This window comes from Equus quagga, chromosome 17, assembly GCF_021613505.1.
Source record: "Equus quagga isolate Etosha38 chromosome 17, UCLA_HA_Equagga_1.0, whole genome shotgun sequence".
NCBI classification, from domain to species: domain Eukaryota; kingdom Metazoa; phylum Chordata; class Mammalia; order Perissodactyla; family Equidae; genus Equus; species Equus quagga.
The window spans coordinates 8,541,267-8,565,499 of record NC_060283.1 but is presented as its reverse complement, the minus strand read 5'-3'; the positions used below and the strand labels follow the sequence as shown (position 1 = coordinate 8,565,499).

The window sequence follows — 24,233 nt, the reverse complement described above, 5'->3', positions numbered from 1 at the left end:
TCTTGAGATCCCTGACCATGGATTATGTTTCCCAGGCTATTAATTGGTAATTGATGGATATAGGTAAAATTACTTCAATTACAATCTGCGGCCAGGGGGCAGAGTATGTGACTAGTTTGTGCTTGGCCACAATTCTACATCTGCTGGGAGAGAGATAAGGAAGGAGGCAGAGACCAGACAGGAGCCATAAAGCATCACTTGCTCCAGTCATTCATTCTCTAAATAGATTCGGAGCACTTGCTCTGTATCAGGCATTTTGCTCAGTACTAAGGATGTAAGAATAAATCTGCCTTCATGGAAGTCATAGGTGGGGAATAGGAAGAATGGGAGATGAGCATTAAATGTCTTCAGTAGAGAATGACCAGTTAGGATAGTGCTCTGGGGGAGAAGTACAAGGTGTAGGGAGCTGGGCTGTGAGAGGGGGCCTGGGGCAGCGGGGTCCCCTCAGGGTCAGGGTCTTCATCAGCCCTTTCCTGGACCTCTCCCAAAGCTCCCCCTCACTCTGGCTCAGGAAGAGAGATTTTCCCTCTCCTTACCCCGGACAGACCAACAGACACTAAGACCCTCTCTAATTCCGGAGCCTCTAATATTCACCAAGTTCTTGAGGTGACTTAAACCCAACCAGGTCCCTCCCACCTGCCAAAAACCAGGGTCACCTGAAAAGAGAAATGAAACCGCGCCATCCTTCTCCTTTCTGCTGCCTCCCCCGGTGCAGGCCCTTATCAGCCCCCACTCCTGACAGGTGCAATAGCCTTGAGGTTTCAGAAAGAGAACAGTTATAGCTAATCTTCCGTCACAGGCAGAGTTGTGCCCTCTCCCTCCACCCCCCTCAGCCCCAAAATGCATGTTGAAGTCCTAACCGCCAGTAACTAGAATGAGACTGTATTTGGAGATAAGGCCTTTAAAAGGGTAATTTAGGAAAAGTGAGGTCACATGGGTGGGCCCTAATGCAACATGATCGGTCTCCTTATAAGAAGAGATTAGGACACAAACGCACAGACCAAGGGGTAACCATCCACAAGCCAAGGAGCGAGGTCTTAGATAAAACAACCCTGCTGACACCTTGATCTTGGGCTTCTTGCCCCCAGAACTGTGATGAATTAAATTTCTGTTGTTTAAGCCACCCAGTCTATGGTATTTTGCGAGGTGTCCTTAGCAAATTAATACGTCTTCCTTCCTCAATGCCCAGACCAGAAGCTGAGGCTCCGATGGGCAGAGGGGGAGGGTGCATTTGCCTCAAGAATGGTGCTACAACACCGAGACCAGGCCCCAGATCTGACTCCCAGGGGCAGGGCGCCATGTTGCTGCCCAACTGGTTTTTCCATGTTTGGTTTCTCGTTCCTGCTGTGTATATAGATGATAGTGCCTGAGCACACCTCTGATTGAATTTCCACACACAAAGCACCTTGAGCAGCCCAGCTCCACCTACCCTGCAAGATCTGAATAAACTGCTTGGTTCCATCCCCCAAGCCCTGCCCGTTAGCATCTAAGTCAGTCCTTCTCAAACAGTAACATGTATCAGAATCACTTGGGAGAGACCATTAAAATGCAGATTCCTGGGCCCTACACTCAGAGAGCTGTGGGGGACTGAAACTGGCCACCCCAAGATATGTCTCTTTGGCATGAGGATTATTTGGGGCTGTTTACTTTTAATAAACTGCAGACAGGAAAGCAACTGAAAAGTAGAATTTATTTACCCTTTGTTAAGAAACATTTACATTGTAAAGGAAATCTCCATCTGCAAAGATGTCTCCCTCTCTGTACCAGGAAGAAGGGGGGATGACCTTATCTCTAGAAACTCTTGTCAATGCAGAAGGCAAGGACTGAAATCTGCATAATAATCTTATTGTTGTTTACTGTGCTTGTCTGGTAACCTCCTGTAACTGACTCCCCCCACCCCCAACATCCTGCTGTGTCTTTACCTGAAGATGATATTTAAGGTGGTGGCTTCAGCCATTTGGGTGAGTTGCTTAGATTGCCTGAGCCTCCCATGTATACATGTGATGAAGCTGTGTTTAATTTTCTCCTGTTACTATGTCTCATGTGAATTTAATTCGTTCTCTGGCCAGAGAAGAACCCACAGTGGGGAGAGGAAATGTCTTCCTCCACTACAGACCCCTCTTCAGTAGGTTGAGGGGGGCAAAACTTTGCATTTCTAACAAGCTTCTGCCCTTGAGTAACAACCGCTAAGATGCTTTTCCCAAGGGGCCCGCCCATGCACTCACCCCTCCATCAGGGCAGCAGCTTCCTCTTCCCTCAGCACCCCTGCACTGGGGCCTTTGCCCAGCTTCGTCCTGCCAGGAATTCCCTGCTGCCAAGTGAGACGTTGTGGTCAGATCCCTGGGACCTCCCAACCCAGGATAAAGGTCACAGGTTCTGCTGCTTTTTAAAGGGAAAGCCTTATTGGAATTTGAACTAGAACTGGAATGACTCCTGTGCAAAGAATCATGGGAGAGCTTGATGAAAACGCAGCTATCTGGGCCCACCCCCAGGTACAGACCTGCCTTGGAGACATGCTGCAATAGTTGCCCTCTCTATACGCAGATGATGATAGGGAGGCCCAGAGAGAGCAAATAACTTGTCCCAGGGCACACAGCATGTTAGAACAGAGGCTGAGCAAGGTGCAGCTGTGTGTTCCCCACTGCACGCTGCTGCCTTTTCTCAGCCTAAGGGGACTCTCCTCTCCCCTTGCTCTTTTCTCACCTCCCCTCACTCTACTCTCTTGTGACCGCAGCTGGGCCCTGGCATTGCCAGCTGAAGCTGAAATCGAGCCACAGGGGACTATAAAACTTGCAAAAGGGAGAAGAGTGCGAAAGGGATAGGGAAATGAGAGAAAGAGAAGAAAACTTTGTGGGGAGGGAAGGGGGAGAGAGGAAGCAGGGAAGGAAGAAAGGTGAGTAGAGGCAGAGTGGGGAGGGGAAGAGGAGGGGAGGACGGAGAGGGAGCAGAGGGAGGGAGAGGGGAAGCCACTCAACGGCATCCAGGAAGCTGGGGCAGGGCTTCTCCTGGGACCTGCCCAAGTGCACCTCCCCCACCCACAGATCAGCCTGTGATCTGGGAGGGCTCAGAACAGAAGGCAGCCACAAAACCACAAACCTTGGTTGTCCCCAAAGGAGCCAGCCTCTGGCCTTCCTCTGCCAAGGCCGTGGGCTTCAGACCCAGAGGGGCTAGTTAGTCAGTTAGTATGAGCTTCCTACCCCTGGACAGGGATTTCTGCCCACAGCCCCACTCCAGCTGGTTGGGGCTCTCCCAGGCCCGCTGCAAGGGGCATTAGGACCCTGCTGGGCACAGGGGAGACTAACAGCTGGGAGAGCTGCCCCAGGCTCTTAGGATCCAGGCTGGGGCTGAGAAAAGTGAGTCAATCCAGTGGGGGCTCCTGGAATCAGGATCAGCAGCACAAGTTGGAGACACCCCACCCCTCATGTCATCTGGAGAGAAACTGGACCCACTTCCTGACACCTTCATCCTGCAGCCGCCCGTCTTCCACCCGGTGAGCAGTCGCTGGGATCTGCAACCGCCTGGGTCTCAGGGCTCCTCCCTTCCAGCTGAGCCCTGCTTCCCCACTGCCCACCCCAACCCTCCCACCGCCCCCGCCAGCCCTCTGCACCTGCCTATAGGCTCTGGAAGGCCCTCCTGAGCTTAGCAAAGTGGCTGGCCAGCCAATTCCCACTAATTAGCACTAATTATCCCTTTCTCTCTACTTGGCCCTCTCTCCCATGAGAGTTGCATCGGCTCAGTTAATTACAGGCCAGGCCTGGAGCCTGGGAAGTGGGAGGGACTGAGTGCTGAGCCCAGCAAAGCTGTGGGAGCTGTGACACTCAGGAGCTCCCCGCCTCCCCAGGTGCCTGAGTAATGGGGGGAGCACTGCCCAAGTTCCAACGGCTCCTTGCTTTGCAGGCTGCGAGCTCCCACCTAGAGGGCCCACTGTTGGGTCTCGGCTCTTTCTAGGTGGTTTGGGTTTCTGAAGGCTGCTGGGAGTTGGAGAACACCACGTGAAGGCCAGCTTGTGATACTTTTCAATGTGCACCTGCTGCATGTTCACATTCACTCTGCAAACACCTACTCAGAGCCCTCGCTGCGCCAGGCGGGGCACTGAGCACAGAAGGGAAAGATAGGGCTTCAGCTTTGAGAGGCTTGTGCCTCCCAGCGTAAACAGCCAGCCCATACATCTCCCTCTAAGCCAGCCGGCCAAGGAGCAAGCTAGCCATGCGGGTGAAGTGTTCTAGGAACACAGGGGAGAGAAGGGATAGTTCAGGCACCGAAGTGGACAATGCTTGGAGAGGGTGTCAGAGAAGATGTCAGGAGCCTTGAAAGTCAAGTTGGATTTCACAGGGTGGAGGGAGAGCAGAGGAAACAGCCCGAAAAGGCAGAGAGTTATAAAAGTGTGTGTTGTATTTTAGGAATGCCAGGCAGCTTCGATTGTTAGGAATCTCTCCAGCCATCCATATCAGGGTACCTCTCAGGACCCGACTTGTCCATCCTTCTGCCCTCCAGTTCCTGGACTCTGGCCAAGAAACAGGCCTCAGGAAGTTTCTGGAGGCCACGGCGCCATCTAGTGGGCAGCAAGCCTCACTGGGGACACTATTGCGCCCTAGGAGCTGGGGAGAGGCACTGGGCTGGTGCTCCAAGGAGGTGAAGGAGCTGAACTTGGCTTCCCTGGTGCAATGTGGCTTTGACATGTGAAGGTCCAGGAGTGGGGAGTAGGCGGAAGGGAACATTTCAGAGAAAACTAATTTTTCCCCCAAGGGCATTTTCCGTTTGGGGCGGGAGAGTTGAGTTTCCTTGTCCTTCTTCCCTTCCCACCATCCTGTCACAGGGGTCTCTAGGCTCTTTCTCCAACCCTGTATGGATGGGTTTCTCCCCTTGTTCAGGTGGTTCCTTATGTCACGACAATTTTTGGTGGCCTGCGTGCGGGCAAGATGGTCATGCTACAGGGAGTGGTCCCTCGCAATGCACACAGGTAAGGGGAGTGCTCCACGGGGGTGCTGGAGCTCAGCCCCAGAGGCATCGAGCTAGGGGTTCCTCTCTGCCTTCGGGGTCTCTGGGGGTCTCTGACGGGAAGTGTCCCTTCAGAGCCCCACCTCTCACCAGGTTCCAGGTGGACTTTCAGTGCGGCTGCACTGTGTATCCCCGGCCAGATATCGCCATCCACTTCAACCCTCGCTTCCACACCACCAAGCCCCACGTCATCTGCAACACCCTGCACCATGGGCACTGGCAGGTCGAGGCCCGATGGCCCAACGTGGCCCTGCAGAGAGGCGACAGCTTCCTCATCCTCTTTCTCTTTGAAAATGAGCAGATGAAGGTGAGTGGAAGGGATGGGCCTCGAGTGTCTGGAGCTTGTGTCCTTCCACCCCTCCTTCCTTCAGCTGAATTCTCCATGTCACCGTAGTAAGGGGTATTGGGGGGAGGGGTTGAGGACCAAGGAGCTGCTGAGCCCGCTTCCAAGCTGCCCTGGGCCACATGGCCTGGAACACATGGCAGCAGGAGCCCTGTATGGTACCCTGGCCCTGGAGAGGACACCACTACCATAGTCACAGCAAGCACTGGGAGAGCTCTTGCCATGTGCCAGGCACTGTTCTAAGCCCTTAAATATCAGCTCATCGAATCCCCAAAACAACCCTTGAGGAGGGTACTTTCAATCTCCCCATCTCACAGCTGAGGCGGTGGGGGCACGGAGAGAGAACCAGACCTCAAGGCTGTCACCACCCATGTGACCTCCTGCCAGAAAGATGGTGGGATCTCCAGACTTCTCCAGGGGAGAGGGGAGTCGGTGGGGAGCCAGCAGTGGGGGGAGGGAGGGACAGGGGTTCACACAGCCTCCTGAGCCTCCATTTCCTCCCCTGTGGATGGGGATGCTGCTGCTGCTGCTGCTGCTGGAGAGTCTGCTGAGAGGCGAAATGAGGGGCGATGTGGGGAAGTGCTGTGTCAGGGGCAGAGAGGGATGTCGAGAGGTGCCTTGGTTCCAAAGCCAGCTCTGCCATCTGCCAGCTTTGCAACCTTGGGAAGGTCACTTAAGTTCCCCAAGCCCCAGGCACCTCGTCTGTAATATGTACGCGCCTCCTAGAGTTGCTGTGAAGTTAAATGAGGAAAATTCCATGTAAGAGTGTGCACTGATTCCTGGCATGTTAGCACAAACTCAGTGAGCATCAGCGGCTGCTGAGCCAGCTCTGTCTGTCTCCAGGTGAGCGTGAATGGACACCACTTTCTCCACTACCGCTACCGGCTCCCACTGTCTCGGGTGGACACCCTGGGCATATTTGGTGACATCTTGGTGAAGGCTGTTGGATTCCTGAACATCAACGTAAGTTCACTTGGAGCCGAGGACTGGATAGCAGCAGCCCCTGACTCCCCCTGATGCCTGGACAGGCCTGGGACCCCCTCCTGCCCGAGACAAGCCCTGTCACACCAATTATAGCCAAGGTAGAGGGGATCCGTCCCGGTGTCAGATATGAGTGGGGTAAGGGGCAGAGAAAGTGACCTCAGAAGGGGTACCCCAGAGCCTTAGGCAGAAGTCTGTCCTGGATGTGGGGTCTGGCTGATGCAGAAAAGCAACGGCCAGGAGGTGAATGACTTGGAGACTTGCAGCGGGTGGCCCAAACATGGCAGCTGGCGATATCATCCCCTCCCGAGGAACTTAGTAAAAATGCAGATTTCTAGGACCAGTCAGTCTGAGGTGGGGCCATGGAACCAGCATGTTCAAAACGCCAGGTGTGAGAACCACTGACGAGGCCGATGGGAAGAATGAGGGAGCCGGCAAGGCCAAAGCTGGCCTCTGCCCGCCTCCCAGGCACAAGCAGGGCAGGCAGGGCAAATAAATAGCTCTCCGGGCTTGCAAGGGTCCGGAATCCTGCCTGTTGCTTTTTCTCTTTCTGAACAGCCGTTCGTGGAGGGCGGCAGCGAGTATCCGGTTGGACACGTGAGTCTCCTGAGAATAAGTTTGGCCCCTGTGGTCCCAGCCATGCGAGCTGAGCTGCTGGTTCTCCCCCCTCCCAGCATGACCTGTCCTGCCCTGGGCTCTTGCTCAGGAGGCACGGGGCCCAGCTGCCCTTTCCTTCCCTGTGCTGTTGCCATGGATACGACCCGCTCAGTCCCTGCAGAGCCTGGATTTGCCTCTCCCAGCCCAGCTTGGGAAGATGGCTAGGGGTGGGCTGGCTGCCCAGACTGGACAGGGCCCTGGCATTCCTTTCAGAAGATCGCTTTAGGTTGGAGCTTTCAATTCCCAGAGCAACCCTGCAAGGCAGCTGGGGTCGGCCTGTGGGGCGGAAGGCTAGATGAGGCCCATGTACTTGCCCAAGGCCACACAGAGCCTCCATCGAGTTCTTCGCCATTATTCCAGGGCTAGTGTCCCTCTGAATTCAAGAAGACCCTGCTGGAACTCCAGTGACTTACTTGCATTGTCTCTGAGAGAGACAAACCCCAAATATCCTCAATTTTTAATAATAATAACAAGAGGTTCCCTCATTGAGCAAACTCCACAAGGCTTGCATGTCTCCTCTTTCCTTCCTTGACAGCCTTTCCTGCCGAAGAGCCCCCAGCTGGTAAGTGACCTCCCTCAGAGGTTCTGTCCCCCCCCCCCCCCGCTCCATGAGGGGTGGGAGGACACCCCCACCTGGTAGGAAAGGCCCCCAGGGTTTGTCCTACCTTTATACAAAGCTGCAGGCTGTGGTGGGCAGGGCAGCTTCAGGCTGAAGCTACAGCTTCTTTGTGCCTTCTCTCCGTTTACTCTGCACGCAATTAACTGATACTTTTCTATGCCAGGCCCAGCACTGGGCTCTAGGATAGAGGGACAAGCCAGTCCCAGCCCACCAGTTGCTCTTGGCTGGTGGGGAGGCAGACCAATGAAGGACCATTACAGTTGAGGGTGCAGTGCTGGGGGACATCCATGATGCTCACGGCACAGAGGGGCCCGGAGCTCAGCCTGGAGAGGACTATAGGAGGCCAGGCCGGCCGTACGTGCTCAATAAACGAGCAGAGCTGAGTCTCCTCCTGGCTGCAGGCCAAGAGGCAGAGACTGACCTGCTCCAGGGCTCCCGGAGGGCAGCCCAGAAAGCCACTCCTGGGGGCGGCAGCCCCCCAGAGCCCCTCTGTGAGCCACCTTCTCAGTCATCTCCCTGTTCCTTCAGGAGGTGCCCTGCTCACGTGCCCTTCCGCGGGGTCTCTGGCCCGGACAGGTCATCATAGTGCGGGGGCTGGTCTTGCCAGAGCCAAAGGAGTAAGTAGGCGGATGGAGGGGAGGGAGAAGCGTCTCTGTGCCGGGCACCAGCTTTATAAGCATTACTTCTTTATCTCCAACTCCACCATTTAATCCCCATCTTACAGATAAGGAAACAGAGGAGAGGGAAATCGCCTAGGGTCACAGACCTTGTGACAGTCAGGCTGGGATTGGGACCAGGACTCAGGTTGCCTCCCGGGCCCCCGCAGCCCCACTTGTGGGAGTATCTTCCCTGCCTGTGTATCTGGTCAGGCCAGCCAGCCTCTCCTCGCAAGTTCCTGCTGGGGCCTCAGGAAAGGCGCTTTGCAGGCGCAGGCTGAGACCCAGCAAGAGGATGGGCCCCCCTTGGTGACACAGTGCCTGGTTTAGGAAACACAGCCTGGTGGCCCCAGAGGGGAGGGCTGGTGCTGGGAAGTGGGGACTCGGCGGGACGCAATAACTAACTTCTCCACTAGGGGGCGCGCCCGCTCCCTGTCCCAAACCCGTGAGCTCCAAGCCAGTTAGACAAGGGTCTTTCTTTTTCCTTTTTTCTTTTTTCTCTTTCTTTTTTTCTTTGTCTCTTTCTTTCTTTCCTTCCTTCCCTCCTTCCGTCTTTCCTCCCCTTCTTTCTGGAAATGCTTTGGATTTCTAGGCCAGATTGCCTGGGACTGACTTCTGCTGAGGACACTTTCTACCTGTGCAACTTCAGGGCCGTTACTTTTCCTTTCTGTGCCTCAGTTTCCCTGTCTGTAAAAGGGGTAATAATAGTGCCGGCCTCGGGTGTGGTGTAAAGGCTTAGAATTGTGCCAGGCGCACAGCAAGTGCTCCACAAATGTGGTGGTACCAAATTCTCTCAGTGGAGGGGCAGGGGGATGACGGGGGCACCCTGTGTGTTCCCTGCCAGATCCCCTTTCATTTTGATTTTATTTTTGAAGTCACTGACCTCACTAAACCCTGGCCCCGCATACTCCTGATCAGGCCTCTGAATTCTGGGGCAGTGCTGCACGACCCTGGACAGCATGGGCCTCCAAAGTCAGACACCACTGGGTTAGGTTCCTGATTTTGCCTCTTATAAACTGTGTGGTCATGGGCAAGTCCCTACACCTCTCTGATTCTGGCATCCTGAGCTTCCCTATTGTAAAAAAAAGAGAAATATAATCCCAATTTTATAGGGAAAATGAAAAAATTCCCAGTGATAGAAAGAACACTTCCTCCTGCCAAAATGTGGAGAGGTGAGACCAGGTTCATAGTTCAAAGTCACATGGTTATTATTAGTGATACAGCAGGTAATTTTTTTTTATTTTATTGAGATCATATTGGCTTTTAACATTGTGTAAATTCAGGTATGCATTATTATATTTCAGTTTCTGTATAGACTGCATCGTGTTCATGACCAATAGTCTAGTTTTTAGCCAACACCATACATATGTGTCCCTTTACCCCTTTTGACGACCCTCGACTCCCTTTTCCTCTAGTAACCACTAGTCTCTGTTCTCCTCATCTGTGTGTTTGTTTATCTTTCCCATATGAGTGAAATCGTACAATATTGTCTTTCTCTGTCTGACTTATTTCCTTTAACCTAATACCCTCAAGGTCCATCCATGTTGTCGCAAATAGCACAACTCTGTCTTTTTTTAATGAGTAGTATTCCATTGTTATATATACCACATCTTCTTTATCCATTCATCCTCTGATGGGCACTTGGCTTGCTTCCATATCTTAAATCCTTTTGAATTGTTTATTTCTTATCTTGGATAAATACCCAGTAGTGGAATAGCTGGATCATATAGTATTTCTATTTTTAGTTTTTTGAGGAATCTCCGTACTGTTTTCCATAGTGGCTGCACCAGTTTGCATTCCCACCAGCAGTGTAGGAGGGTTTCCTTTTCTCCACGTCCTCTCCAACACTTATTTCTTATCTTATTAATTATAGCCAGTCTGCCAGGTGTCAGTTGATATCTCATTATAGTTTTGATTTGCATTTCCCTAATAATTAGTGACATGGAACATCTTGTCACGTGCCTGTTGGCCATCTGTAAATCTTCTTTGGAAAAATGTCTGCTCAGATCTTCTGCCTATTTTTTGATTGGATTGTTCTTTTTGTTGTTGTTGAGTTATACGAGTACCATTGTTATCCCCACATTACAGATGAGGGAACTGATACAAGGAGACAGTAAGTGACTTGTCCAAGGTCGCAGGGCTAGAAAGTTGCACAGGAGCATTGAACCCAAATAGCCTTGCTCTAGCCCCTACACTATTGGCAAAACACCTAAGACTATACCTAGCGCATAGAACTCAACAGATGTTAGCTAGTACTATTATCATAATTATCGCTATTTTGAGGAGCGGAAACTGAGGCTCAGGCAAGGTAATTTGCTTCCCAGTGGTCCTCCAGCCAGAAGGTGATAACATGGGGATTCATCCTAAGACTCCTTCAGCGGTTGCCACCCCTCTGAGTTGTTAGGTGTCCAAGGGCTTGCCTGTTTCTGCGAGGGGATCTTCCAAATCTTCCAGCCCTTCTCCCACCTCCATCCTCCCATCAGGGCCCAGCAGCCACAGCCCAGTGGAGTCAGGGAGACATGGCCTGGCAGCTATGGAAGCTGAGTCCCTTCTCGGCCCTTCCACAGTTTCACACTGAGCCTGCGGGACAAGGCCGCCCATGTTCCTGTGACACTCAGGGCTCCCTTTGCAGACAGGACTCTGGCCTGGATCTCGCCCTGGGGACGGAGGAGCTGATCTCGGCCCCCTTCCTCTTCTACCCCCAGCGATTCTTCGAGGTCGGTCAGAAGCAAGTGGCCTCGTCCCTTCGCCCCACAGGGGTGGAGTGCAAAGCAGCATTCCCATCCTGGAGACTGGGAGTCACTGGGGAGGTGGGGGAGCCAGAACCCACTGGGGGAGAGAACACCCATGCCATGGCTCTCAACCCTCCATGGTGGCACCAGGGAGTCCACACCCAGAAACCCAGATTTAATTAATCAGGTGGCCCTGGCAAAAGCATTATTAAAAAGCTCTCTGATGACTCCGACGTGCAGCCAGGGTTGAGAATCACTCCTCCAGGGGAAGCAACCCCTGTCACAGATGGTGAAACTGACACCCAGGGCTGGGAAGATCCTTGTGGAAGGTCCCAGTGGGCTGGTGACAAGCTGGGCCTCTTGTCCTGTGCTTTTGCACCACATGGGTCCAGTCCTTGTGTCCTCTGAGGGAAGGAGGGGCTCTCTGGGTGGGGCATCAGGCAGGTGATGGAGGGTCTATCTGGAAGCCTGCAGCACATCATGGCCTCGTTTTCCAGGTGCTGCTCCTGTGCCAGGAGGGAGGGCTGAAGCTGGCGCTCAATGGACAGGGCATAGGGACCACCAGCCTGGACCAGCCAACCCTGGAGCGGCTGCGGGAGCTCCGGATCAGTGGCAGCGTGCAGCTCTACTGTGTCCACCATTGAGGAGGGATCCAGAGGGCCTGACCAGGGAAGAAGAAGGCCAACCTATGCCTGGAGCTACACAGTATGGCCTGCCTCTCCTCCTCTCATTAGACTGTCCACCTGTCACCACCATGTCACGCCTGGCTCGCTCTGTGGCCATGAGCCTATGACTGCAGGAGTGTTGGGCCCCACAGCAGAGAGAAGGCACCAGGGTGCGAAGCCTCCTCAAACTCTGCCCCTCCCTCCACCAGGAACCTGAGATGTGTCTCATCTGCCTTCAGGACCTAGAGCAGGAGGCTGGTTTTGTAGCCCAACAAAGACACTCAAAATACAGTGGCCTAAAGAATTTAGACGTTTATTTCATTCTCATCTAACAGTTTAGGAGAAAATGGTCCAGGTCAGTGAGGCAGCTCTGCTCCCCATGGACATTCAGGGTCATCCTGGTCATCGTCCCGCCACTCCCAGAGCATCAGCATCATCTCCCAGGCTGATGCTCAGTGGCAGCCATGTCTAGGTTCCAGCCACTGAGAAGGCAAATAGGGAATGTGGACAAGGCCCCTGATTTCCTAAGCCCGGGGCCTGGGATTGGCACACACTGTTTACACTCGCTCTCAGGGGTGAGCACGCAGTCACAGAGCCACGCTGTCTGCAAGGGAGACTGGCAATGTTCTCTGGGGGGAGGGCGTGTGCCCAGTCACAGTTCTATTACTGCGATTCCTGGTATCTTTGGGTTTATTTACACCATCTTATTGTGTGTTTTCTATTTACCCTGCCTTTATTTTCAGCTTTGTTACTTGCTATTGGATTGATGAAATCTCTTTATCATCCTCCCTTCTTTTTAGACCGACTTGGAAGTTATAAATATCGTTTTATGCCTCTAGTGGTTATCCTTACTTTTTATTTTATTTTTTTATTAACACAATAAAATTGACCTTTTGGAGTGGGTAAAATTCTAGTTTTAACATATATATAGATTTGTGTAACCACCACCACTGTCAGGATGTGTAAGAACTCCTTCACCCCAAATACGCCCTTAATCACCCCTTGTCGTCACACCTCCTCCACCCTCTCCCTGGGCCCCGGTGACCCACCAATCTCTTCTCCATTACTCCAGTTCTGTCTGTTTGGGAATGGTGTGTAAATGACGTCATATAGAACGTGGCCTTCTGAAACTGGTTTCTTTCACTCAACATTATCCTTTTGACATTAATCTAAGTTGCTGTGTGTATCAGTGACCCATTCCTGTTTATTGCTCACTGGTGTTCCATGGTCCCACAATTTGTTTACGTATTGACCCATTGAAGAACATTCGGGTTTTTCCCAGTTTTTGTCAATTATGAATAGAGCTATTAAAAACATTTGTGTACAAGTGTCTGTATGAACATAACTTTTCATTTCTCTAGGGTTAATACCTAGGAATAGGATTGATGGATCATATGGTAAATGCCTGTCTAACTTTATAGAAAGCTTCCAAACTAATCCCAGAGTTGTTTCAGAGTGGCTGTACCATTTTGCATCCCCACCAACAATGTATGAGATTTCCAGTTGTTCTGCATCCTCGTCAGCACTTGTTGTCCGTGTTTGTTATTTTAGCCATCTCCTTGGTGTGTAAGGGTATCTCATGGTGGTTTTCATCTGTATTTCCCTAATGGCTAAGGATGTTGAGCATCTTTTCATGTGCTCATCTGCCATTCGTGTATTCTCTCTGGTGTAGCACCTATTCAGATCTTTCTTCATTTTTTTATTGAGTTCATATAGTTTACATCATTGTGAGATTTCAGTTGTACATTATTTCATGTCTGTCACCACATAAGTGCTCCACTTCACCTTCTGTGCCACTCCCACTCCCACCCCCTCTTCCCTTGGTAATGACTGAACTGTTTTCTTTGTCCATGTGCCTGTTTATCTTCCACATATGAGTGAAATCATATGGCGTTTGTCTTTCTCAGTCTGGCTTATTTCCCTTAACATGATTCCCTCCAGGTCCATCCATGTTGTTGCAAATGGGACGATTTTGTCTTTTTTTCTGGCTGAGTAGTATTCCATTGTATGTATACACCACATCTTCTTTATCCCGTCATCAGTCGATGGGCACTTGGACAGTTTCCACATCTTGGCTATTGTGAATAGTGCTGCAATGAACATAGGGGTGCATATGTTACTTTGGATTGTTGATTTCAAGTTGTTTGGGTAGATACCCACTAGTGGGATAGCTGGGTCATATGGTATTTTTAGTTTTAGTTTTTTGAGGAATCTCCATACTGTTTTCCATAGTGACTGCACCAGTTTGCAACATTTTTTATTTTTAGTCTTAGTGATTACAGCCATTTTAACAGCTGGAGGGTGATGTCTTAGTGTAGTTTTGATTTTCATCTCCCTGATGATTAGTGATGTTGAACATCTTTTCATGTGCCTATTGGCCATCTGTATATCGTCTTTGGAATAATGTCTGTTCATATCCTCTGCCCATTTTTTGATCAGGTTGTTTGTTTTTTGTTGTTCAGTTGTGTGAGTTCCTTATATATCGTGGAGATTAACCTCTTGTCGGATATATGATTTGCAAATATTTTCTCCCAATTGGTGGGTTGTCTTTTTGTTTTGATCCTGGTTTCTTTTGCCTTGCAGAAGCTCTTTAGTGTGATGAACTCCCCACTTGTTTATTTTTTCTTTTGTTTCCCTTGTCTGAGAAGACATAGTATTCGAAAAGATCCTTTTAGGTTCGATGTCAAAGAGTGTATCACCTATATTCTCTTCCAGGAGCTTTATGGTTTCAGGACTTATCTTCGAGTCTTTGATTCATTTTGAGTTTATTTTTGTGTATAGTGTGAGATACTGATCTACTTTCATTCTTTTGCATGTGGCTTTCCAGTTTTCCCAACACCATTTATTGATGAGACTTTCTTTTCTCCATTGCATGTTCTCAGCTCCTTTGTTGAAGATTAGCTGTCCGTAGATGTGTGATTTTATTTCTGGGCTTTCAGTTCTGTTTCATTGGTCTGTGTGCCTGTTTTTGTACCAGTATCATGCCGTTTTGATTACTGTAGCTTTGTAGTACATTTTGAAGTCAGAGATTGTGATGCCTCCAGCTTTGTTCTTTTTTCTCAGGATTGCTTTAGCAATTCAGGGTTATGGTTGCCCCATATGAATTTTAGGATTCTTTGTTCTATTTCTGTGAAGAATGTCATTGGGCTTCTGATTGGGATTGCATTGAATCTAGAGATGCTTTGAGTGGTATGGACATTTTAACTGTGTTTATTTTTCCAATCCATATACATGGAATCTCTTTCCATCTCTTATATCATCATCTCTTTCTTTCAGTAATGTCTTATAGTTTTCAGTGTATAAGTCCTTCACCTCCTTGGTTAAATTTATTCCTAGATACTTTATTCTTTTTGTTGCGATTGTAAACGGAATTGTATTCTTGAGTTCTCTTTTTGTAACTTCTTTATTAGAGCATAGAAATACAACTGATTTTTGTAAGTTGATTTTGTACCCTGCAACTTTACTGTAGCTGTTAATTATTTCTAACAGTTTTCCAGTGGATTCTTTAGGGTTTTCTATATATAAGATCATATCATCTGCAAACAGCGAGAGTTTCACTTCTTCACTCCCTATTTGGGTTCCTTTTATTCCTTTCTCTTGCCTAATTGCTCTGGCCAAAACCTCCAGTACTATGTGGAATAAGAGTGGTGATAGTGGGCATCCTTGTCTTGTTCCTGTTCTCAGGGGGATGGCGCTCAGTTTTTGCCCATTGAGTATGATGTTGCCTGTGGGTTTGTCATATATGGCCTTTATTATGTTGAGGTAATTTCCTTCTATCCCCATTTTAAGAGTTTTTAATGTAAATGGCTGTTGGATCTTGTCAAATGCTTTCTCTGCATCTGTTGAGATGATCATGTGGTTTTTATTCCTGAATTTATTGATGTGGTGTATCACGTTGATTGATTCGTGGATGTTGAACCATCCCTGTGTCCCTGGCATAAATCCCACTTGATCATGACGTATGATCCTTTTGATGAATTGCTGTATACGAGTTGCCAAAATTCTGTTGAGGATTTTTGCATCTGTGTTCATCAGCCATATTGGCCGGTAGGTTTCGTTTTTTGTGTTGTCCTTGTCAGGCTTTGGTATCAGAGTGATGTTGGCCTCGAAGAACGTGTTAAGAAGCAATCCATCTTTCCTAATTTTTTGGAATATCTTGAGAAGGATAGGTATTAAATCCTCTCTGCAAGTTACCTAGAATTCCCCAGGGAAGCCGTCTGGTTTTGGGCTTATTTTGGGGGAGGCTTTTGATTACTGTTTCAATCTCTTTCCTTGTGATTTGTCTATTCAGATTATCTATTTCTTCTTAATTTAGCTTTGCGAGGTTGTAAGAGCCTAAGAATTTATCCATTTCCTCTAGATTGTCCATTTTGTTGGCATATAACTTTTCATAGTATTCTCTTATAATCTATTGTATTTCTGTAGTATCTGTCGTTATTTCTCCTCTTTCATTTCTAATGTTATTTACGTGAACTTTCTCTCTTTTTTCTTTGTAGATCTGGCCAGGGGTTTGTCAATTTTGTTTATCTTCTCAAAGAACCAGCTCTTTGTTTCCTTGATTCTTTCTACTGCCTTTATGTTTCAATAGCATTTATTTCTGTTCTCATTTTTATTATTTCTCTCCTTCTGCTGACTTTGAGCTTTGTTTGTTCTTCTTTTACTAATTCATTTAGGTGTAATTTGAAATTGCTTATTTGGGATGTTTCTTGTTTGTTAAAGTGTGCCTGTATTGTGATGAATTTCCCTCTTAATATGACTTTTGCTGCATCCCCTGTGAATTGGTATGGTGTGTTTTCATTTGCATTTGTCTCCAGATGTTTTTTCATTTCTCCTTTAATTTCTTCAATGATCCATTGCTTGTTCAATAGCATGTTGTTTAGTCTCCACATCTTTGTCCTTTTCTCAGCTTTTTTCTTGAAATTAATTTCTAGCTTCATAGCATTGTGGTCAGAAAAGATGCATGTTATTATTTCAATCTTAAATTTATTGAGGCTTGCCTTGTTTCCCAACATATGGTCTATCCTTGAGGATGTCCCATGTGCACTGGAGAAGAATGCATATTCTGGTGTTTTGGGATGGATTGTTCTATATATGTCTATTAAGTCCAACTGGTCTAGCTTCTCATTTAATTCCAATGTTTCCTTGTTGATTTTCTGTCTAGATGATCTATCCATTGATGTGAGGTGAGTGTTGATGTCCCCTAATATTATTGTGTTGTTCTTAATGCCTTCTTTTAGGTTTGTTAATAGTTGCTTTATGTATTTTTGTGCTCCTGTGTTGGGTGCATAAATATTTATGTGCTATGTCTTCTTGGAGGAGTGTCTCTTTAATTATTATATACTGCCCCTTTTGTCTCTCTTTACCTGTCTTATCTTGAAGTCTACTTTGTCTAATATAAGTATTGCGACACTTACTTTCTTTTGTTTGCCATTAGCTTGGAGTATCGTCTTGTATCCCTTCACTTTGAGCCTGTGTTTGTCGTCGGAGCTGAGATGTGTTTCCTGGAGGCAGCACGTTGCTGGGTCTTGCTTAATCTGCCTCACCGCTCTGTGTCTTTTTATTGGAGAATTAAATCCATTTACATTTCGGGGGATTATCGATATATGAGGGCTTAATGCTGCCCTTTTATCACTCATTTTCCAGTTCTCCTGCATTTCCTGTTTCCTGTCCTGTGTATTTTGGTCTACCAATTGAGTTATGTATTTCTTTGTTCTCTCCTTATTTATTATTTGTGTCTCTGTTCTGCTTTTTTGTTTAGTGATTACCATGAGGTTTGTATTCCAAATCTCATAGATAAGGTAGTCCATTTTTTGATGGCCTCTTATTTTTTAGACTAAATCAATGGAGTCCCTTTCCTCTTCCCCTCCTAAGTTGTTTTGCTCACATCTTATTCCATCTTGTGTTGTGAGCTTGTGGTTAAAATGACAAGATTATCTTTGTTTTTGGTGTTTTTCTTCCCTTTATCTTTAATACTATACTTGAGTATTTGCTAACCTGTTCTGATGTAGAGCTACAATTTTCTGATTTTGTCTACTTATTTATCTCCTTACTCCATGCTTTGTAACCCCTTTCTCCCTTTTTTTCAGGTGTGAGGGCCTTCTTGAAGATTTCTTGTGGGGGTGGAGTGTCTTGTGGCTACAAACTCCCTTAGCTTTGTTTACCTGGGGAAGTTTTTATTTCTCCCTCATATCTGAAGGATATTTTCACTGGATTGAGTATTCTTGGTGGAAAGGTTTCGTCCTTCAAAGACTGGAATATGTCATTCCAGTCTCTCCTAGCCTGTAAGGTTTCTGCAGTGTAATCTGCTGAACGTCTAATAGGGGTTCCTTTGTAGGTTATTTTCTTCCCGCTTGCTGCCCTTAGTATTTTTTCTTTGTGATTCACTTTTGCCAGTCTCACTACTATATGCCTTGCAGTAGGTCTTTTTACACTGACATATTTAGGAGATCTGATATCCTCTTCTATATGGATTTCCAACTCCTTCCCTAGGTTTGGGAGGTTGTCTGCTATTATTTCTTTGAACAAGCTTTCTACTCCATTCTCTTTCTCTTCTCCTTCTTGAATGCCTATAATTCTTACATTGCATTTCCTAATTGAGTCGGATATTTCTCAGAGACTTTCTTCATTATTTTTTTTTTTTAAAGATTTTTTTTATTTTTTCCCCTTTTTCTCCCCAAAGCCCCCCGGTACATAGTTGTGTGTATTCTTCGTTGTGGGTTCTTCTAGTTGTGGTATGTGGGACGCTGCCTCAGCGTGGTTCGATGAGCAGTGCCATGTCCGCGCCCAGGATTCGAACCAACGAAACACTGGGCCGCCTGCAGCGGAGCGCGCGAACTTAACCACTCGGCCACGGGGCCAGCCCCTTTCTTCATTATTTTTAAGTCTTAGTTCTCTCTCCTCCTCTATCTGGAGCATTTCAACATGTCTATCCTTGATTATGCTGATTCCCTCCTCTATGATGTCCACTCAAGCATTCAGGGAATCCATATTTTGTTTCATCTCTTCCATTGTGTCTTTCATCTCCAATATTTCTGATTGATTCTTCTTCATAGTTTCAATCTCTTTTGTGATGTAGCTCCTGAACTCATTGAATTGTTTCTCTACATTCTCTTTTATCTCATTGAGTTTTTGGATGATAGCTATTTTCAATTCTCTGTCATTTTGAGTACATATTTCTGTGTCCTCAGGACTGATTTCTGGGTACTTGTCATTTTCTGTCTGGTCTGGTCATTTAATATAATTTTTTTATCCTGCTGGAGGGTGTGGCTCTGTTTTTGTGCATCAGAGTATTATTTTCCCGTAGTTACTGCCTATCACCACTGGGTGGTAGTCAAGAGCCATGTATTCTGGGCCTTCTGCATTCCACCAAGATCCCAGGCACTGGAGCCAGCGCTGGGCAGATGGGGGGAGGGGCACTTTCTTCTGCGTGCTCCCATGGGCTTACTTGCTCTCTTCTCACTATCTGCTCTCCTGGGGTGTTGGCTAGACGAGGTCAGCCCTGCATTAGCTTCCACCTCGGGAGAGGGCTTCCCTCCAGGCTGCAGGGGCCCTCCGGCATATTTGACATTCCCGTGAACGAATGTCCGCTCCTCTGTTCCTTCCCTCTTGGAGGCTGCCCGCTGTCCTGGATCACAGTCTTTTGGGGAGGGAGCAAAGTTTTCTCTTACCTCGTTCCACCTCCTCTGAGGGGGCTCCAGCCTGTCCGCTCTCTGTTGTGTGGCTGCGTGGGTCTCTCAGACATCTTTTGTGTTGTGTTTGGATGTCCTCTATTGGTGTATGAATGTCTTTTCCATTGTGCTGTGGAGGGTAGAGATTACCAGGAAAGCTCACTCTGCCATGATGCTGAAATCACTCCTTTCTCTAGTTTTTAATTGAGTTATTTGTTTTCTTATCATTGACTTTGACACGTGATTTTTTTCTTTGTGTTATTTTGTTTTTAAAAAAGATTGGCACTTGACCTGACATCTATTTCCAATCTTTTTTTCCTTCTTCTCCCCAAAGCCCCCAGTACACAGTTGTATAGTCTAGTTGTGGGTCCTTCTGGTTGTGCTGTGTGGGACACCACCTCAGTGTGGCTTGATGAGAGGTGTCATGTCCGTGCCCAGGATCCAAACTGGGGAAACCCCAGGCCACCAAAGCACAGTGTGTGGACTTAAGCACTCAGCCTTGGGGCTGGCCCCATCATTGACTTTTAAGAGTTCTTTATATATGCAGGATAAAAGTCCTTTGTCAAATATGTGATTTGTAAATCATTTCAACCAGTCTTAGCTTGTCTTCCTACACTGGAAACAGTTTCTTTCACAGCGCAAAAGTGTCTAATTTTGATGAAGTCCAGTTCATCAAGCTTTTTCTTTTCCAGATTGTACTTTTGGTGTCATGTCTAAGAATCCTTTGCCTAACGAAGATTTTCTCCTTTGTTTTCCTGTAAAAGTTTCATACTTTGGAGTTCACATTTAGATCCATTCTGAGTTAATTGTTCATTATGTTGTGCAGTTTGGGCTGAAGGGTTTGTGTTTATTTTTTGCTTTCGCATGTGGATGTCCAATTCTTCCAGTAACGTTTTTTTTTGAAAGACTATCTTTCTCCATTGAAGCAAGTGCTCTTACACCTTTCTCAAAAATCAACTGGCTATATTTGTATAGCCATATTTCTGGACTCTCTATTCTTTTCTGTTAGTCTGTGTATCCATCTTTTTGCCAATACCACACTGTCTTGACTACTGTAACTTTATAGTCAATCTTGATGTTGGGTGATGTAATTCCTTCAACTTTCCTTTTCAAAATTGTTTGTGCTATTCGTGTTCCTTTGCCTATTCATATAAATTTTAGAATCAGCTTGTCCATACCCACCAAAGATCCTCAGGATTGTGATTGGAATGGAATTAAATTTATAGAACAACTTGGGAAGAATTGGCCTTTCTATTATGTGGAATCTTTGAATCCATTGGCACCATATGTCTTTCCATTTACTCAGAGCTTTGGTTGATTTCATCAGCATCTTGTAGTTTTTGGTATACAGATCCTGTACAGTGTTGCTAGATTTATAGCTGAGTATCTCATTTTCTTAGGGTTATTGGAAATGGTATTTTTTAACTCCAGTTTGAAATTGTTTACTGCATTTATATAGAAATTTGATTGATTTCTGTGTGCTGACTTTGTATCCTGTTACCTGTGCATTCCAATGGCAGGAGGGAGACTAGAGAACAGCCGGACTCAGAGTGGCAGGATCTGTGCTGGTGAACCTTAGGTAGATCATGTGACCTCTCTGAGTCTCAGTTCCCTCCACTGTAGAACAGAGATGATAAGTCATTCTCTGATCACCCCCAGGGCTGTGGGGACAACAAGCCGTTCATAACAGCGGCCCACATATGAGCAGCACTCTCACTTTTCCGGGACTTCCCATACACTTCATTCTCGTGAGAACCCTGGGATGCAGATGGGATAGAGGGATGAAGGATGGCCGACTGGCTAATAACGGCTCAGAAGTCACACACCTGGGCTGTGGGGCACCAGAGTCAGAACCAGCTCTTCTGTCTTGGTCAGTGCCCGCTCTCAGAGTTCTCCACTGACCATCCTCATGAGCACAGTTCCCCAAGCAAGTAGTGCTGTCCCAGGGGGAAAAACACCACCACCACACCTCAACAGGCTTAGATGTCATCAATTTGGGCGAATTCAGTGTGTTCACATGAAAAGGTAGGAAATGACATCAACCTAGTGGGGTGGTTGTAAGAACTCATGAGTCGAAATTATTTAAAATGCCCCATACTGAGTTGAAACTCAATAAATGGTGGCTCTTACTTGCATTCTGAGAAATAATGTGTTGACCCCATTGATGTTGCCAGTGTCCCCTCTCATGAGCAGAACTCTAGGAAATGAGGCCTCCTGCCAAAGGTGTCTCACCTGTGGGCACCTATGGCAGATCAGTGAGGAAAGGCTCATGTTGCTTTCCACACAGGGGTGTACTCCATCCGTTCAACAAACTTCTCCTTTGCAGAACTGATGCTCGCATCCGTGGCGCAGGGTCTGTATTGTATGTAGTCCAGGGGGTTGTTGACCTCGTTGCTTAAGGAGGAAGAACTCACCTGGGAATCACAGACTGAGAGTCTCTCAGCTCCAGACAGTAGCAGGGTGCAGGGCAGAAAGAGGGGGGAAAGGAGCAGGACAGGGAGCTCCAGGCTCACCTTTCACGGTGACCCTCTGCCACTCGTTCTCTTTCTCTCTCACTGTGTGTCAGATTCAATGATTCAATGAATCCTGCTCTTTTCACTTGATTATTCAGAAGGAGACAGCTTTTCTTAACTACCTCTCTTGTGCCAGGCCCCATGCTGGTGTTTGACATGCTATCTCATTTCATCCCTTCCCCATCCCAAAGGGGTAAGTGTTATCCTCCCTCCTTCCTGAAACTGTCTCCAGAGCCTCAGAGGGATGGAGCAGCACTGCCAGGTCTCTGCTGAGCTGTTGTGGAGCCAGGATTTGGAACCAGGACTCGCAAACTCTGAAGGGCCTGCCCTCTCCATAGAGCCAGGCTGACATATGTGGACCTTTTGCAAACAAGTTGTGTTCAGGACATATGAGAGGGTTTACCAAAAAAATGCAACACAAGTGATGTACAACAAATTTCATCCTATAGTGAACAAAGGTCCAGAGTCTTTTATTGCCACAGAACCCAAGGTGCTCAGTAGGAAGCAGCGATATTACAGTTCACTGCACACACGCTCATGATGCTAAACTCATGCGCTGATATTTAAACTGAAGATCCTTCCCTACTTGCCGAGGCCAGCTGGGCCACATTCTAGTCTCCCATGTAGATGGCCCAGTGATCATAGCCACTCCAGACTCACCACCAGGTCTGCAGGTATGGCGTTTGGCCTGCCTGTGATAGAACAACAAGGGGTGCATCCACTTGAACCCCACCCACCCGAGATAGTGGCATCTCTTTTGGAAGGGGCGATGCTGCAGCTTCATCCCCTCATGGGAAACCAGGGAGATGGGAGCACTTGTCGCAAGAGGGAAGCCAGGCCCTGCGTCACTCTCACATCGTCCCCTTTGTGCAGGTGCTGGGAACTGGAGCCTGGGGAAGCCTCCTTCCAGCCTCCACCCCCACCACCCAAGACGTGGGAGAGGAAGGAGGGTGCAGGGAGTGTGTCTGCTCAGAGGTCATTCACTCAGCTGTGTGTTCACATGCACGTGCCTGTGGGGTGTGTTCATCATTATTGCATTGAATTTCTTGAATATCATGTAAAATAATAATCAAGACCCAAAACATTAATAGGGATAACCAAGGATATTTCATCATCATAAATGTTACCTTGGTGTCCCCCTTCTCGGCTTCCAACACCTATGTAGCCATTCCCTGTGTTAAATTCCACTGTTTGAAACATTGAGTTGTTCCTGAGTGGACAGTGACATGGAGAGCTGGCTCAGCCTTACATGAATAAGGAACACAGAGCGCATTCTCATTTCCCACATGTAGGACCCAGTGCCCTTTGTCAGGACATAAAATTTCAATCAGCTCTCTGGAATGTGGCTCTGGTACGCTGTCTGTAATGTGACAAAATGGATATAGATAAATCTGAGAAGTCTCTGGAAATGCCAGCTCCCCTGGCTGGGGTGGATCTGTGGCTCAGTGACAGGAAGGAGAACGTGCTCCTCACAGATGGGATCCCTTCCCCACTGTCCCTGTCACTGCCCACTAATGGCTGATGGTGCTGAGACTGGCAAAGATCCCCTTGGGGACAGAGGGAGTGAAGGGGTTATCTGGGTGTGTGACCTGTTGTGTCCCTGGATGAGCACATGTCTCGAGCACATGTTTTGAGTGACTGTGTCCATTGTGTGTCCGAGTGGATGTGCACGTCCACCTGCGCAGATGTGAGCGGACACCTGCAGAGAGCCTTGCCGAGCTCCTCGTCGATCCCACCTGGATGAACTAGAGCTTATCCGACCAGTTCGTAATTTGAACATTTAGGTTGTTTCTGATTTTCATTCTTATTAAAATGATGTTGTGAATAACTTTGTACCTTTGTGTGATGAGGAAAGAGAACACCACTTTCTCGGTATTTCCTTTCTGCCAGGCACTTATGCTGGGTGCCTTTTTATATATTATCTCACTTAATCACCTCCATCACCTCACAGGGTAACTTTTATCATCCCCATTTTATCAGACCTTCTCTTGAGCCTCAAAGAGATTAAGCAGCATATTCAAGGTCTCTGCTGAGCTGTTGTGCCACCAGGATTTGGAACCAGGCTCACAAGCTCTGAAGGCCTAACCCTCCCTGTAGACAGGCTGACACAGTGTGGATCATTTAGAAACACGTTCTGTTCCTCACATTTCTCTTACATCCTATCACCTGGCACGTGGGAGACACATGAGAGCATTTATGGAAAAAATACAACTCAACTGATGTAGAATAAGTTCCATTGGACAGTGAATAAAAGTCTTTAGTATTTTATTTCCACCAAGACAAGCTATTCGACTCCTTAGAACATCATACTGACCTTAGTTTACCAAAGGTTCCTACTTCTAAACTCAAGGCTGATGTTTAAATAGAAAAACACGTCCCTACCTGGAGAAGCCATGTGGACC

General features: G+C 47.6%; 1 protein-coding gene across 1 annotated transcript; it reads left to right on the top strand.

Annotated features, from left to right (window-relative positions):
* Positions 1-2,995: 2,995 nt before the first annotated feature.
* Positions 2,996-12,340, top strand: LGALS12 (galectin 12). The gene is given in 10 exon segments (XM_046644314.1): positions 2,996-3,490; positions 4,872-4,960; positions 5,092-5,305; positions 6,185-6,304; positions 6,881-6,919; positions 7,515-7,541; positions 8,127-8,215; positions 10,822-10,916; positions 10,919-10,971; positions 11,484-12,340. Coding segments are annotated over 10 exon segments (942 nt in total). The 5' UTR covers positions 2,996-3,421; the 3' UTR covers positions 11,631-12,340.
* The last annotated feature ends 11,893 nt before the right edge of the window (positions 12,341-24,233 follow it).